Genomic DNA, 17,863 nt, shown 5'->3' on the forward strand with positions numbered 1-17,863 from the left:
GATGAGCTGAAGGGTACAAAGTCACAGACATATGGACCATCCCACCAATATATGAAGGCACTGTCCTGTGACTTCCCCAATGAGTCCTAGAACAGAACATCTGGCATTGTCTGTTTTTGGAGCTGCCCTACCAATGAAGGAAGGGGAACACTACATCCAGATGGAGCACCAATTGTGGCAGATCACCAAGATGGAGATGTTTCATTCGATGTGCCAATCAAATAGACGCACAGTTCATCACAGAGTGGGCAGTTTCATGCTGCCTTCTGTCTGTACTATCCAATCGTGAAGCAATGTCTCGAATGAACAAAATGCCTTCTCCACCCGGAGGAGCTCTAGCACACTACTACAGAGAATCTTTTCTTTGGAAGACCACTTTCCCTTGATCAAGAGAACATTGAAGTGGACCTGAGCTCCCCATGAACCCATTTGTCATGACTACATTATGAGGCTGTTGTGGGGGACAGGTTATGACACTGTATATTCTTCGGTTCCGTATACCATCTCAGGGAGCACTGAACAGCTCTTCATATTGTGAACCACCCTCCCAGGGAGTCCCCCAATGGAATCAAAATCAATGAAACCAGGCCTATAGAATCTAAATGGTCTGTCTGGCATATAACATCACAGATGTTGTTGATGCCATGTAGCCTAGGAGGATGTGGGTGTCTCTAGCCTCAACACAGCAGTTCTATATGCAATGAGATAAAGGAACTTTCTAAAGAACTCTGTATCTGGTGAAAGGAGGCTTGGGCCTGAAAGTCAATTGTCTCTCTGATTAACCTTATCATCTGAGAAGGAATAAAGCAAGATTTCTCCCAATTCACCATTAGTCTGAGGGCATCCAGAAGCTCAAGGATGAGATGAATACCATCCAGACATTGATGTCTGGACTGAGCGCTAGTGAGCCAGACATTTATATAATGGAACAGGACGACACCTTGCTGTCAAAGCCCAACTGCTACCACTACCACAACATTGGTGGATATTCATGGGGCAGTGCGGAGACCACACTCAAAACCAATACACCTGGTCCCCCACTGAGAAGCAAAGGAAACGCTAGTGGCCTGGGCAGATCATAATTTGGAAGTAGGTGTATTTTGAGTCCAGTGTGGTGAACCATTTGCCTTCATGTATCAGAAGGAGAGAGCCAGTGGCACAGTGGCACAGTGGTTTGAACCATGCCTCTAAATTCAGGGTTGAATTCCCTGCTCCAGCATAAAAACCCACTAGGTGACCTTGGGCATGTCACACTCTCTCAGCTGCAGAAGATGGCAATGGCAAATGCCCTCTAAAGAAACTTGCCAAGAAAACCATATGATAGGTTTACCTTAGGGTCAGCATAACTCAGAAACAACTTGGAGGCACACAACATCAGGGGGAAGGATAGCATTGAGTTTGATCTTCCTGAACTGTTTTGGTGAGATATAGGCGTTGATGTCCCAAAGGTCCAGGATGGGACTCAATCCACCATCCTTCTGGGTCTCAAAGAAATAGCAGGAGAAGTACCTCTGATTCAGGTGGGACAGAGCCAGGCTTGATGGCCTCTTTTTGAAAAGGGAATCTCCACCTCCTGCTTCAACTCTGGAAACAAAGAGGTAGCCCTGAAGATCTGTATAGGCAGTCTCTCTTAATTCTATGGCATGTCCCCTGTTGATAATCTTGAGAACTCAAGAGTCTGAGGTGATAAGAGGCCAAAGCATGGTGGAAGTTCTTGAGCCTGTTCACAAAACATGGCAAACAACATCAAGAAGGGCTGGTAGCAAAGATGTTGTCCAAGGCAAAGTCAAAATTGATACTGATTATTTGTGAGTAAATTTCTTTGACCGATGAAGAAATTGAGGCTGCAATTCCTTTCTTAGACAAGGAAGAAGAGAGGAAAATGCAGTATCCCTTGTGCCTAGGATGGGCTGGATTGTAAAATCTTCGCTGTCCAGTTCTGAATCTATTCCATGCAGTCCTCAGTATGGCTGTGGCTTGAGAGGACTGCTGGAACTCAAACAGCTGTTGAACATATCTTGTGTGTGTGCTCAAAAGCTGAATTCGTGGACATGTTAAAAAGACCTTCTTTGTCAAAAGGCAGATCCTCAATGCTGGAGCAAGGCTGCGAGGTCAAGCCCAAGGAGTGTGGCTATGCAAGTTGTTCAAGAATTATGGCCCCCCTACAGCCTTCCCAGTGAAGCCATCTGTAGGGCTGACAATTTATGTGTCTTAGATTGTAAAGGGGCACTTCTTTTTTGTCATGGTCTGGTAGTGGCCAACAATCTTATTGAGGAAGGGTGTCATTTTCCCCCCATAGGAGCTGCTGGTAGCCCCCCATGCAAACTGTATAGTTATCAATCTTGGAGACATGGGCAGCTGAGGAATATAACCATCTTCCCCACTGTGTCCAGTTTCTTCCCCTCCTTAGCCACCAGTGTAAAGTGGATCTTATGGGAGGTCTTAGACTGTGCTGCACCCACAGGTTGTCCAAGCCAATCCTCTCCAGTGTCAGCCATTCAATAAATTCTATTTTCTTTGACATCAAAGGTATCAGTGATGGAATGGGCCAAGATTTTTGTATCACCTGTAGAAAATGCAGTAACATCAGTAGTGTCCCTGGTACAGGGACCTGCCTCTGTACACTACAGAAGATGGGGTCCTCAATATGGTTCTTCATTTGGTTGATGTGTATGTTGAGTGATTTTGTTATCTTGATGGTCTGATTCATAATGGAACTTCTATCATCACTGGACAAAGAGGGATCTATCTCAGTCAGGATAGATGGTGCAGATTGCTGAGCTGGGATGTCCTTCAAACTGAAGTCGGATTCAGTGTCAGTGGTGGTATCATCCAAAGCACTGACTGGAGATCGAGACCTAATTGGGGTAGATTGGACAGTTTGTGGTGGCACAGGAACTATTTGAGCAGTCTGATCCTGTGCTGAGGCCCCTAAAGTCTCTGTAAGTAGGTTTTGCCCCTCAGCAGAATAACTAAGAACTGCAGTGGGACGCGGAAAGGGTCTATGTATAGTGTTCCTCAGTTTCTAAAGCTCTGCTTCATGCTTTCTTAAATCTTCCTCCAACATTCCTCAAGTGAACTCATACTCCCTGGAAGTGACAGAAGGAGACCTTCTATGTTGCCTGGACGTAGAGTCATAGTACCTCAAGCAAAAGCCTTAGCACTGACGCTGTCTCTCCCATCTGCCAGTCACACATCCTCCTGGTACCAACTTCTCCTTCTGGACCTAGGTGAGCTCAAGGATAAATCTGACCATGGTTGTTGGTACCTACAACATGGTGGCAATGGAATATGAGGAAGTGGTCTATTAGTCCATGTCTGAGGACTAACAGGTCGAGTTTGTAGAGCAGTTACTGATATTCAAACCATCAAAGAAGACTCAATGATTTCACCTTCAGAAACCATGCTTTACAGAATGGATTGATGATAATGGTTTGTGTGAAGGGAAAAGAGGAAAGTGCTCAACTGCCTGTTCCACAAGTGGCAAAGCCAGGATTTTCAGAAGACAGTAAGGTTGGAGGATCATGCTACTGGGATGGAAATGAGGGTTCCAATTTGTCTCCAGCACAAGCCAGAGCAGGGGTTCCCAAACTTTTTGACTTGCGGAGCTCTTTTTAGAATAAATTTCTATAGTAGTGCTACTAAGAGGCCTACGCTGTGTCTTACACATTAATAGTGTTTAGGAGTGGTGTTACTGGGGTGAGGGGAGATGGGATAGACTGTGGTTTTCCTGGAGTGGCCACAGAACACCTGGGAAGTGCACAAGGAGCCCTAAGGCCTCCTTGGAGCACAGATTGGGAACCAATGAGTTAGAGGAATAGATTTGTGCAATGTATGGCTGCGTTGAGTCTTGTCCTTTGCCCTTTTCTTCTTTTTATGTTTCCTATGAGGGACTACTGATTCCATTTCAACTCCAGTGACCTTCGCAGAGTAGTGAGAATTCAAGGTTGAGATCTTTCTCAACTGACAGTTTGCTGATGGGGTTGATGGACAGATTAATCCACCCCACCTTTCCTTTCTCTGATCTTTCTGTATTAAATTTAATTTGTTTGCGTTCATCCAATCCAAATAATGGTTTACAATCAAAACATCTTACTTGGAGATTAGTGGAAAAGAAAAATAGAGTTGGTTGTCACCACTATAGCAATGACATGAAACCCCAAAACTCCAAACAACTTCTGGAAGTGCCACGTATATGAAAGATAGGACAGGAGACAAGGCAGTCTTGCAGGACTTCACAGGGCAACATCCAAGCTGTCGAACTGGAATCCTCCCAGCACCACCTTTTAGGCATGCCCCTACAAGAAAAGAACTGAACCACTGCAAAATTGTGCCTCTAAATCCCATCCTAGCAAGATACCAAGATTAATAGTACCTAAAAATGCAGATACCAGGCTTTGGTTCCTGTTTGGCCATGAAACCCACTGGGTGGGCTTGAACAAATCACATTCTCTCAGCCTCAGGGAAAGGCAATTGCAAACCTCCTCTTAATAAATCTTGCCAAGAAAACCCCATGACAGGGTTGTCTTAGGGTTGCCATTAAGTCAGAAATGACTTGAAGGCACACAACAACAATGGAGATTCTAAGAGGTCCAACAGAACTAACAACTACATACTCCCAAATATGGTGCCCAAATATCTCCATCCAATAACTGGGCCTGAAACCAGACCGAAATGGATCAAGATAATCTATCTCAGAATATTGAGACTTCTTGGAGGAAGAGGAGATTTACTCCTGGATTAAGCAAAAAGCTTCAGAATAATAATGTGTGTTTCAAGTATGGAATCAGAAATCAAACTGCAGGAAGAGTGAAAGACAATGTAATTTAAGACAATAAGACAATGAGTATGCATACTATAGAATTGCAAGAGCAGTTGTCACAGGTCAATATATAACAAAAATAAGAAGTAAATAGCACCATGGAAGACTGAAGAAGACTGAAGAACCAATAGAGTTGTGCTAGTCTGTTGTTTTTCTGTACCTTCAAGTCATTTCCAACTTATGGCAAACCAAACCTATCATGAGGTTTTCTGGGAAAGATTTGTACACAGCAGGGTTTGCCTTTGCCTTCCTCTGAGATTGAGACATTGTGACTTTCCCAGTATCACCCACTGGGTTTCCATGGTCAATCAGGGATTCAAACCCTGATTTCCAAAGATATAAGTCAATGTTCAAACTATGCTACACTATACTGAACTACACCCTTTGAACAAATTATGCCAGGAGAACCTCAAAACAGGTTCACCTTAGGTTCGCTGTAAGTCGGAAATGAATACATGGCACACAGCAATGCTACTTAAGCATATGTATGTTAATTCTTACCATCTGACAAGCAATGGTAAAATAAAATCAAACATTGATACTTACCATGAAGGTTCCTTTTTTGCAGCACAGGCATAGTAAAATGGTGTCCTTTATATGAAACAGCAAAACCAAGGATTGGGTGGTTTTGTTTTAATTTATATATGTTTTGAATATTTTGAATCCATGGATGGATAAATCCATGATCATGTGCAATTACTGTTTCACAAACTTTGACAGCTTTCCAGTGGCTTGAGGATGTTGACTACTAATGCTCCCAAGTTTGTGGAAAGCTTTTTTTATTACAGGTAGCTTTTCTTATTATGCCAAATCAAATTCAAACTGCAGTATAAAACCAAAATTTGGGTTCTTTTTCAATTGCTTCTTGAGGAGTTCCCTTTTGCATCTTTCTATATAAAAGGAATTGGAATTACTTGTCATTTCATTTGAAATAATTTCAATTTTTTTGTTTCTGAACCTCAAGCAGAGTATATAAGAAGCTTCTTAGTCATCAATGATTTCACCTTCAGAAATCATTAAACCTGAACTTCAGATTTGTTTGTTATTTGGGATTTAAATAATCCAATTCCATATGTCAAATACTTAATTCCACTGTTCCATTTGACATTTTACATTTTTCAGGATTTACTTTAACAACCAAATTAGTGGAAAGGGTGTTATAATGAAGTGTTCTTATTAAAAGGAATCCAACCAAAAATGTGTGCCAGCCTTCACAAACTAGAAATAGTGCCTCTTAATCTGAGAACTACAAATCTGAGCTGGTTGAAAATGCTGATGGTGAAATCCTAGATATCAGATGTAGGAATAAACTCTCTCTCAGAGCAGAAAAAGCATAAAATAAATCCTGTGTGATAACCTAAATTTTACATATTTTAACCCTGATCTTACCAAACAGGATATTTCAATACAGTTGGCCCTCCATAGCCATGGATTTTTTTATCCATACATTCAAGCATCTATGGATTGAAAATATTCCAAAAACATGAATTCCAAAAAACAAACCTTGATTTTGCCATCTTATATAAGAGACACCATTTTATTATGCCTTTGTATTTAATGGGGAATTGAGCATCCACAGATTTTGGTCTCCACAGGAAATCCTGGAACCAAACCGCAGTGGAGTCCAAGGGCCCACTGTACTTCCAGAGTCATTTTTTGTCCCACAATACACACAGAACTGGATAAGTAGGAATGTCACAACATTGTCACCAGCAGAGCTGCAAAATATGGCTGGAATCCTGTTGGTTAGATCCAAATAAAGTACATTCTCTGTATCAATTGTTGAATGATGAGTTGACAAATAGATAAATCCAGGTGATTCAATGGCTCTACTCTAATCAGGACTAACAATATGATTTAGGCCTTTATCTCCAAGTTCAGCCAGGTGCCATGTAAGAGTTTTCTTTGCTTACAGCCAAAAATTCTCCTCATGTGTATTGCATTTTGCCATTGGACTACACTAGTTGGAACTTATTTCTACAGCGGACAAAATGCAGTAATGCATGTCAGCACCATTTGACAAAAAATGTAGGGCAACAGAAAAGAAAACCAGAAGTACACTACAGGTGAGACATTTATTTGCAAGAATGTCTGAAATGTTCCAAGGGACATGCTTTGGTTGTCTGTAGAGTAATGCTCTTCAGCTGGGTGTCCTCAACAGGGATCATCATGCTACTGGGATAAAAATTGTCACTTAACAGCATATGCCTACTTCTCCTGCAAATAAAAACTACTTTGTTCCTTCAGAGTTTGTGTGTTTCACAAACTTGAGAGGGATTTCTTGCTTTCCACTAGATATAAGTTTATGTTTTAAAAACACTGCTACCTTTTTTTCACAGAGAAGAAAGTCTGGCCTGCTACAGACTGCCAAAATAAAGCTGCTTCGGGTCTCTTTGGAGGTATGCTATTTAAATGATGCATGGGTCCTAAGAGTCCGGAGGTCATGCCAAAGCCACACTCCATTCCTAAGCACTGGAGTGCAGCTTTGGTGCAGCTTCCGGATTCTTAGGACCCATGCATCATTTAAATAGCATACCTCCAAAGAGACCCAAAGCAGCTTTATTTTGGCAGTCTGTAACAGGCCTCTGTTAACTATTTAAACCACACGTTTTCTGCCTCTAGGCTCCTTTAGAATAGAGCAGTGATTCCCAAATTTTGGTCTTCCAGATGTTTTTCACGTCTGCTCCCAGAATTCCTAAATGTTAGCCAAGCTGGCTGGGGATTCTGGGAGATGAAGTCCAAAACAGCCAGAGGACCATAGTTTGAGGACCACTGAAATAAGAGTATCTTCCGCTCTACATCCACAAAGACTCCTGTGGCCATGGGACAGCTGTATTCTTCCGTGAAATCCTTTAAAATCCCTATGGGGCCATAAAATACCGGCAGAAGTCACCCAGCCCAACATTTCTGTCTTTGTAGTTGAGGCTTAATAAAGACATAGGTACACAAGCATACATCAAGACTACAGGAATGATGTAGCTTACTGAGGAGATTGTTGGAAGTATAAAATCAGAGACCTAAATCCAGTTGCCAGTCCCAACTAGGGTAAATCTATATTGTGCAAGTCCCATTGACTGAACCCTGGGTGGGGTTAGAAAGTGTACATTTGAAATATAAATCTGAATGATTTACAAGCTGAAAAAAATGAAAGACTAAATGAAGCGGCAAAGGAGAATATGAATAAGTAAGACTTATCAGAAATTAAGACCAAGGAAGATGTGCCACATGGAAGCTGACTAAGAAATGTTGGCACAGGGACTGGAATGGCAGTACTAGAACATAACAGAAACCTGCTTTACTGCTTTTAAACAAGAATTAAAAAAGAGAGAGAGAGAGAAAGGTCAAATCATGCCATGCTTCAACCAGCCTGGCAAATGGCCACTGAGAAACCTGAAAGCTCCTTCCTGAAGATTTAAAGGCAGATATCAGAAGGTGGAGTAGCTCAAATTCACCTTAATCAAGACACATCCTTTGGCATTTAGTACAGATATTAAGTACTATCACATTCAATCTGGAAGCTATTGATTTAGTCACGGGTCCAGCCTGCAACTAACAGCCTGACCCATAAGGCTGTTAGTTGCCAATACATTAATTAATATTACAACCTGCCTCTTATATTAATTCATTTTATTGGGATTACAAGTCGAATTCTTCTTGATGACAGTACTTAAAGAATTAAGTAAAACGACTTTAGACTTAGAATAAAATTGTAAGCACAATGTTTGCCTTGTGATCTGTAGCTTTACCCAATCACAGTAGTGTTTTTAATACCTGAATAATGAAGATTTTCATTCAAGTCAGTTTGGTGATTTACAGTGAAATCATAGAATTGGAAGAGACCACAAAGGCCATCCAGTCCAACCCCTTTCCATGCAGGAACTCTCAATGAAAGCATCCCAGACAGATGGCCATCCAGCCTCTGTTTAAAGACCTCTAAGGAAGGAGACTCCACTACACTCCGAGGAAGGAGTGTGTTCCACTGTCAAACAGCCCTTACTGTCAGGAAGTTCCTCCTAATGTTGAGGTGGAAATCTCTTTTCCTGGAGCTTGCATCCATTGCTCCGGGTCCTAGTCTCTGGAGCAGCAGAAAACATACCTAAAGATAGTAACGACTGCATGAAACAGGACTTGCTTCTAAGTAGATACTGTGTGAGGTTCATGTAACATAATTCTAAGTTGTAGTGGGACAATTAATATAACTACTATAAAGAAAAAGACATCAAAGTTCTGACTGTCAATAAATCTTAACATGCATGTAGCTATTATGATCAACTTTAATTTTCACCAGACAATGAGTCATAACTGATCAAAGGCCAGTGACAGAATTATAATCGAACGATTCGCCTTTTTAACTGTTTGATATTTACTGATTATCATCATAATTTTAATACCTTCAATTACTGCAATTATTTCAACTGTCTGATTGTCCAATTGGTTTTAAATTTTTAATGTTAGCTACCTTAAGCGCTAATTTTAACGGAAAGGTGGGATAAAATGTAATAAAACAAACAGAAATGTGTAAGGTCATACGTTGATTTATTAAAGTGGTGCTGTATAAACATCCTTGAAGCCGTTTTTAATCAATGTTTAAACAAAAGATCTGTTTTAATATTGCAATATTCTATTTTAATTGTCGCTTTCGTAAGTTTGTACTGCGCTTTTAAATTGTATGCCGCTTTGAGTCCCGGTTCTGGGGGGAAAGCGGGATACAAATAAATATAATAATGGTCTATTATTGGTATAATAATAATAATAATAATAATAATAATAATGGTGTGCTTATATTATTATACAAACAATAATAATAAATGAAGCGTGGTTTGCAGTTTCTCAAGGCTCTTCATTCATAATCCCAAAAAATAAGTGGCAGTATGTTTCTGGAACTAAAACGTAATGTTTTAACAATATTAAAGATGCATTACAGTACTTTCTTCCCTCCCTCGGTTTTGTTGAAATGCTGACCACAATAATGATGTTTTCAAAATCTGCCCACATCTCATCTGGGCAATGCATTAGCAAAGTGCAAAGCCTGAGGCCTCAATACATAATTTCTGACAGACTGGCCGATGTGTGATGCTTGTTGAATGGTATTTGAAGAAGGAGGGGGGGGCTTATAATACATTACACCTGACTTCCTGGGTTGTGCTTGACCTGGAGGACCACATATTCTGCAAGCTTCCTGCAATCCAATATTTTCAGACCTTCAACTCAAGCTGAAGACGTTCCAGAAATAAATGGCCTGATACGTTGCCACATTTCCGGCAGGAAACGATAATCCTTGACGCAAACCCATACTGGGTTTTTGTCTGAATCAGACAGAACTCTACGCAAATATTTGTAGATTTGGAGGCATGCTTGTTGGGGAGGTTGGCGCCGAAGCACCATTTTATCTAGTTTTGTTATAAATACCTGTCCTTTCATAAAATTAACCAGACTAAAGTGTATTTGGATTCGAGGTATTTCTGTCACAGCATATAGGGACTGTTTTAGGCCACTAAAGAGATATACAATTATATCAAATAGCAATTTTCTCCACTTTATAATTTATGCATCCTATATAGTGATAGCCCATTAAAAAAATCCTGATCTGCACACATAATTGAGTCAACCATTACATATATATATATATATATATATATATATATATATCTTGCTGTCTAGAGCCAAATGAAACTCAGGCCCCATTTAGGAAAGGCAATTAGATCATCCCACCAGCTCCAACTTAAATCCCTTTATATCCTAAAAAAGCATATTAATCTAACGAACGCCTATTGCTGCGAATATTTCTTTTCCTCGCTGCTTATTCAAAGGGACCTTAAAGCCTATGAGAATAAAGATAAAGAGCTTGGGGAAGTGGGTTGAAATCACTGCAAACCATGTGTAAAAGCACAAAACAGGCTTCTTCAATTGTAGGGACAAAAATGAGGGGGGGGGGGGGAACACTAATGCAGGCACATTTGTGGGTAGCTTCATCCCCACAAAATCACAGGTCCAAAACCATGTTGTTGTTGTTGTTGTTGTTGTTGTTGTTGTTTTTTGGGGGGTAGACCATGCCTTTATTTGAATGATCAAAATGATCATAGAAACTACAGCTATTATGAGTAAATTAAGGTGCCCTTTAATACCTAATCTGAGCTGGAGGGGTGGGCCTATGGGGGAGGTGAAAGGGAAGAAAGGAAGGAAGGAAGGAAGGAAGGGAAAAAGAAGAAAGGGAAGAAAAAAAGTGTGTCTCTCTCATGATGTGGCAAGTATGAAAGCCTCAGTTTGCCATCCTGGCTTCCAAGGAGATTCTGGCCTAATCTCCTTAGGACCCATTTGTTTGTCTAGGGTGTCGCTCCCTACAAACTGGTGTTATGGAGGGACACTCTAGACCTGGTGCTTAAAAACTGTTTACACTGATAATAAAGACTAACTGCAGTTCATCCTACCAATGTGACGAATTTAGCAGAGTTAGATGGTCCTCAGGTAGGGTGGGCCTGGGCCTCTTGCAAGCGGGGGTGGCCACACTTAACATTAAAAACGAGAATTTTATGAAAACTTGGGTTTAATTTCATTGGTTATATGAATCAAAACAAGCGTACAATAGTATCTGTCACCTTACAAATAACAAAGATATTATCACTTGTTGCCCAACTCACACAATGATAAAAAATAGAAGACGGTAGCTTGACAACTAAACAGGAGAAATTTGAATGAGAAGCATCAAAAACTTTTTTTTTGTGGGATTTCTATGAATTACAAATTATGATTTTAATGAAGGCGAAGGAAATATCGTGTGTGTTGCCGCAGAGAACCGATCCGCCAATCAATGGTGCAGCGTCAAGCTGCCCCTTTAGGGCCATCTGTACCAGCCCAAAGATTACAACCGGTAAAATAATGAGAAGTCTATACTTAGGCTATTCCAATTATTTAGTGGGTCCACTGTAGGTGGGACTAAGGACTGGATTTAGGCCAGAATATAAAATCTGATCCATAAGACCATTGACTTTACAGTGGAATGCAGCCACTGCCCAAATTACCAGCCAGAAATAGAAGTTCTACTTTCAGGTGAGGCAAAACCAGGCGCTAGGAACATCCACTGAGGGAGGGATGTTGGTTTATGCTGCTGCCACCACCAACTATAAGGAGAGAGTTAGGGGCGCGAGTTTGTTTAGCCGGGAGAGAAAAGATTAGAGATGATACGACAGCCATGTTCAAGTATTTGAAGGGATGTCACATTGGGGATGGAGCAGCTTGTTTTCTGCTGTCCAGAGAACAGGACCTGGAGCAATGGACTCAAACTACAGGAAAATCAATTCCACCTCAACATTAGGAAGAACTTCCTGGCAGTAAGAGTTGTTTGATAGTGGAAGACGCTCCTTCCGAGGGCATTGGAGTCTCCTTCTTTGGATGTTTCAAACAGAGGGTGGATGGCCACCTGTCACAGAGGGCTTGGATTGTGTCTTCCTGCATGGCAGAAGGTGGACTGATGGCCCTAGTCTTTCCAGCTCTAGGGTTCTATCACCAACACCATCACCTCCCCAGCTCCAGCAGCTGCCAGGCTGGCTCTTCCTCTCCCATGGAGAGGAGAGGGGTCTATCCACAGCTGGGGTGACTGGTATTCAGGGGCAGCTCACCCTTGAAAGCACAATGCTTGGGACAAAGCCACCTGGGGATGTTGGCTGCATTGGTCCTTTGCCTCAGGGCTGCTATGTTTGTGTTGTAGTGGTTTAAATATTGGAGTACCACTCTGGAGTCAGGGTTTGAATCCTGCTTGAGCATAAAAACCTACTAGGGTTGCATCCACACTGCAGAAACCTAAAAATATTGAATCCTAGAGTTGGAAGAAATCACAAGGGCCAGCCAATCCAACCCCCTGCCATGCAGGAACACACACATCAAGCATCCCCGACAGATGGCCATCCAGCCTCTGTTTAAGACTTCCAAGATGGAGACTCCACCATCTCCCAGGGAACGTCTTCCACTGTCAAAACAGCTCTGCTGTCAGGAGTTCCTCCTAATATTTAGATGGAATCTTTTTTCCTGTAGTTTGCATCCATTGCTCTGGTTATACTCTGGAGCAGCAGAAAACAAGCTGCTCCATCCTCAATACAGCAATCCCTTCAACTATTTAAATAGGGCACCTATCACCTCTTAACTTCTCTTCTCCAGGCTAAACATACCAGCTCCCATAAGTCACCCTCTATGGACACGCTCCAGTTTCTCATGTCCTTTTTGAATTGTGGTGTCCAGAACTGGACACAGTATTCCAGGTGAGGCCTGCCCAAAGCAGAAGAGAATGGCACCATTACTTCCCCTGATCTCTAGACACTAGACTATTATGCAGCCTAGAATCCAGGCTGGGGAGTAGTGGTGTTTTTGGGTTACCCCTTGTCCTACGCCCCATCTCTGGGAGATTTTTCTTAATGTTACTCTATCCTACTCTTGTGTAAAAAAACTCTTTCTCCTTTACTCCTTACACCTACTCCCCATCCCTGGGGAAAAGCCCCAGTTGCTTGCAAGGCTGTGTGTGTGTGGTGTGTGTGGTCTTTGCTTCCCAGTCCCTTCCCCAGTGCAATATAATAAAATTGTTTTTGATGTTTGCATGTACAATTATTAACTGGAATGTAAGAAATATATTTTGTTACTCTTATTCCTACTCCTGCTAAAACCTCTTATTGCATGACCTTTTTAGCTGCCTCATCACACTGTTGACTCATGTTCAACTGTGGTCTACTTGGACTCCTAGATCCCTTTCACACACAATCTCCTTAAGCAGGTGAAACCCCATCCTATTTCTGTGCATTTCTTTTTCTGCTTAAGTGCATTGCCTTCCATATGAATTTCATTTTCTTGCTTTGGCCCAGTTTTCTAACTCAGTGGTCCCCAAACTGTGCCCTTCATCATCTCCCAGGCTCTAAGCCATCTTGGCTAATAGCCTGGGATTCTGGGAGATGAAGTCCAAATCTCTAAAGGGCACAGTTTGGGGACCACTGCATCTATTAAGCTCAGTAGGCAGATCAGGGAATTGGGCCTGTGCCTAGCTAGATGGGTTACATTCCCCTGAAATCTCAGGTTTGCACTTCGGTGTGCTCCTAGACTCCATCTGAGCCTGGATGCCAGGTTTCAGCAATGGCCAGGAGTGCATTTGCACAGTTAAAACTAGTGCTCCAGGCGCGCCCATTTCTTGAGATGTCAGATCTGGCTACAGGGACACATGCTTTGGTTACATCCGGTTTGACTACTGTAACAGCTCTGCATGGGGCTGCCTTGGAAAATGTTCGGAAAACTGTCCAAAACACTGCAGCGATAATAATAATAATAATAATAATAATAATTTTTATTTATAGACCGCTATTCGCAATGATCATAGCGGTGTACAGTATAAAATTGCAAACAATACAAAAATATTTCTAGAATGCTGTCTGATCCAGTTACGGGAACATATGCTCCAGAAACAGTTTCACTGGCTACTGGTTCGTTTCTGAGCACAATTCAAACTGCTGGTCATGATCTAAAAGCCGTACATGGCTTAAGTCCAGACTATGAACCACCTAGCCCTAAGATCCTCAGGAGAAGGCTTTCTCTTCAGTCCCATCCTCATCCCAGCTCACCTGGTGAGGACATGAGAGAGAGAGGCCTTCTCAGTGGCTGCTCCCTTCCATGGGAGACTAGGCTGGCCCCTCACTGCTGTCCTTTTGCAGGCAAGCAAAGACATTGGGGATGAGGGGGTTGGTTTTAGATTCTTTTTAACTTCGTATGTTTTACCTTTATACACTTGTCCCTCGTATTTGCTAGGGTTAGGAGCCCTGTGAATGTGGAAAAACACCAAGTAACAAAAACACCCAAGAGGACATCTCTCTATGAATCTCTAGGTCCTCCAGCGCAACTCTGGGTCAACGTCCGACAGTCATAGGGTCTGAGTGCGTGTGGAGTAGGCCAGGAGTTCAATCTCCACTAGGCCAGATGTAAATTGGGATTTTACTTTTTGCTGGAGTTGGGAATTATAGTACTGAAGTACTGAGAGCAAAGGTTGTTATTCAGGTCATGACAAATTCTCTGTTTAGGAATGTAAACAATTGAAAATGTGAAGTCGAAGGCTTTCATGGCCGCATCATGGTTTTTTGTGGGGTTTTGGGGCTATGTGGCCATGTTCCAGAAGAGTTTATCCTGACGTTTCGCCAGCATCTTGTGGCTATGGCATCTTCAGAGAAACGCCAGGAGATGGCTCCTAACTCAAGATGCTATAGATTATTAGTTATATTAATTAGATTATATTTGCTTGGATGCTGCTGTGCTGAACCTGAGGATGGACATGAGCCCCACTGTTTGATCTTGGGCAAGAAGTCACACTCTCTCAGCCTCAGAGGAGGGCAGTGGCAAAGCCTCCTCTGAAGAAACATAGCAAGCACTCCATATTTGGTTTTTTGGCACCCTGGCAATGACTTTGAGGCACATAACAATGAACATTGGCTAGTGACCCCAAGGGTTCCTCGAAGGCACGGCTGCTTAACAGCCTCCTTCTTCGCCCCTGAGGCGACCAGCCGCCATTTGGCCTAGAAGGCGGCCACAAAAGCGGGGGCCACGCCCCCCTCCGCGGCCAGCTCCTCCAATGGGCGCGCGGGTCTCAGCGAGGCCCCGCTTTCGTAACGCCGCAGCGGATTGGTCGCTGCACCTGCGCTTCAGAAGCACCTCCCTCTTCTGCGCGAGGTGCGAGGCTTCGGAGGAGGCGGGAGCCAATCAGAACCAACCTGAGGCGACCGAACGCGGGGAGAGGGGAGGGCAGGCGCCTCCTCTTTAAGCCCCCCATTTTGCATCACCTCTTCTCCTCCCGAGACGAGAAACATCGGGCGCCGCTATTGGTTCCGCCCTGGAGACCATTTAGGGCTTTTTGATTGGCCGCTGGAAAGGAAAAGGCGGGAGAACATTGGGAAGGAAAGGCTTCTGATTGGTCGCCTGTTTAGAGCGGCTCTTTCGCTATTGGTAGATCGAGGGCGAAGGAGGGGGTTTTTTGGCCGGGGACGAAGCGCTCCTATTGGCTCCCCGATGGCACTCGGGTGTCTCCGTTCGGCTCGGCATTCACAGAGAGAGGGCGCTTGGTGAGGTTGCTAAGCCTAGTCTCTCTGAGGAGAGGAGGAGGAAGAGGAGCAACGCCTTTCATCCCTTGAAGAGAAAGAAGGAAGGAAGGGAGGAAGGAGGGCTGCAAAGGAGTGCTGCTGCTGCGGACAAAGGATCCCAGTCGGGGAGGCGGAGCCCGCTGCCTCTTCCCGCAGGAAGCGCCACGCGGCCCTCCTCTCCTCTCCTCCTCCATGGCCGTCCCCGCCCACAGCCCTCCCTCCTCCGCACTGCAGCCTCCTCGCAGGGCGCCCCTCGCTGCTATGAGGAGGAGGAGGAGCAGCAGCCGCAGAGGACTAGGCCCTCGGAGAACGACCACGACCTCGGCGCCTTCTGCTGAAGGGAACGGGAGAAGGAGAAGAAGGAAGGAGGGACAGACCTCTAGGAGTAGGCCCTCGGAGAAGGACGACGCCTTTTGAAGGGAGGAAGGCATCGAGAAGGAAGGAGCAGACTCACCAGCCACTGGGCCTCCTCCTCCTTCATCTTCCCTTTGGACTGAGCCCCTGAGGGAGACCCAGAGAGAAAGGAAGGAAGGAAGGAGGAGACAGACCGACCACCCTAGGCCTCCTCTCCTCCTTCCCTTTTGGACTGAGCCCTGAGGGAGACCCAGGAGGAGAAGGAAGGAAGGACCAGGAAGAAGGGAGGAAGACCGCGCATCCACTAGGCTCCTCCTCTCTTCCTTTGGGAGGCCCAGGAGGAGGACAAGAAGAAGAAAGGGAAGCAGTCCGAAAGAAGGGAGGGAGGAAAGGGACGCGGTAAGAAGAGGCCAGGGGAGGATGGGGGCCTCTCTTGCTAGAGGAAAAGAAGGAGAAGGGTCCCTCTCTGCCTCGCTCCCTCCTTGGAGGCTCTCCTTCCCTCCCTCCCGCCAGCCCTCCTCCGGGGTTCTGGTGGCTGAAGAAGCGGGGGGCCGGCCCTGGCCCTGCTGCCGGTGCTGCCGGCCTCCCTCCTTCCTTGCTCTGCTGCTGCTGCTGCTCTTTGGGCCCCTGCGGGAGAGCGCCGCCGCCGCCATGTCCGGTAGGCCCAGGACCACCTCCTTCGCCGAGAGCTGCAGCCTGTCCGGCAGCCCTCCGCCTTCGGGAGCATGAAAGTCAGCCGTGAGTATAGAGACGCCTTCCTCCTCCTCCTCCTCTCCGGGAATAGACAGACGACGGGGCCCAAGGGGGTCCTTCCCAGCCTCCCTTCTGCCATCATCCTCAGGGGAGGGGAGGGGAGGGCCACAAGGCCCCCTCTCTCCGGCTCGCCTGCAGACTCCCTCCCTCCCTCCCCTCCTCCTTTTTTCCTTCCTCCTTCCCCTTCGTTTTGGCTTCCTTCATTTCTTTGTCTTCCTTGTTTCCTCCCTTTCCGTTTCCCCCTTTCTTCCCTCTTCTTCTTTCCTTTTTTCCTCCCTCCCTCCCTCCCTTTCCCTCTTCCTTTTTTCTCCCTTTCTTTTTTTCATTGATTTTTTCCCTTCTTCCTTTTTCCTTGCCTTCTTCCTTCTTTTTTCTGCAAACCTTTTTTCCTCGTCCTTCTCCCCTTTGCTTCTTTCTTTTTCCCTCTCCTTCCTTCCCTCCCGTTTTCCCCCTTCCTTTTTATCTCTTCCCTTTTCCCCTTTTTTCTTTTTCCCTTCCTTCCTTTCCCCCTCCTCTTCTTTTCCCTTCCTTCCTTCTCCTCTTCCTGCTCTTTCTTTTTCCTTCCTTCCTTCCTCCTTTTCCCCCTTCCTTTTGTCTCTTCCCTTTTCCCCTTTTTTTCTTTTTCCTTCCTTCCTTTCCCCCTTCTTCTTTCTTTTCCCTTCTTCCTTCTCCTCTTCCTTGCTTTTCCCTTTCCTGTCTTCCGTCCTTCATTTACTTTTTCCCTTCCTTCCTACCTTTTTCTCTTTCCTTTTCTTTCCGGTCTTCTTTTGCCTTCCTTCTTTTTTTCCCTCCTTCTTCTTTCCTTTCCCTTCCTTCCTTCCCTCCTTTTTCTTCCTTC

The 17,863-nt window shown here is 44.3% G+C and overlaps 1 protein-coding gene across 1 annotated transcript in view; it reads right to left on the reverse strand.

Moving 5' to 3' along the window:
- Positions 1–16,925, reverse strand: part of GSK3B (glycogen synthase kinase 3 beta) — a 107,274-nt gene extending 90,349 nt beyond the window's left edge. Inside the window, exons 1-2 of the mRNA XM_042447743.1 lie at positions 16,783–16,925; positions 2,567–2,858 (exon numbers count right to left, since the gene is read on the reverse strand). Coding sequence (XP_042303677.1) covers positions 2,567–2,858; positions 16,783–16,925 — 435 coding nt within the window. The remainder of the gene's footprint in view (positions 1–2,566; positions 2,859–16,782) is intronic.
- Positions 16,926–17,863: the final 938 nt, after the last annotated feature.

The sequence above is a fragment of the Sceloporus undulatus genome, chromosome 2 (genome assembly GCF_019175285.1).
Source record: "Sceloporus undulatus isolate JIND9_A2432 ecotype Alabama chromosome 2, SceUnd_v1.1, whole genome shotgun sequence".
Taxonomy (NCBI): Eukaryota; Metazoa; Chordata; class Lepidosauria; order Squamata; family Phrynosomatidae; genus Sceloporus; species Sceloporus undulatus.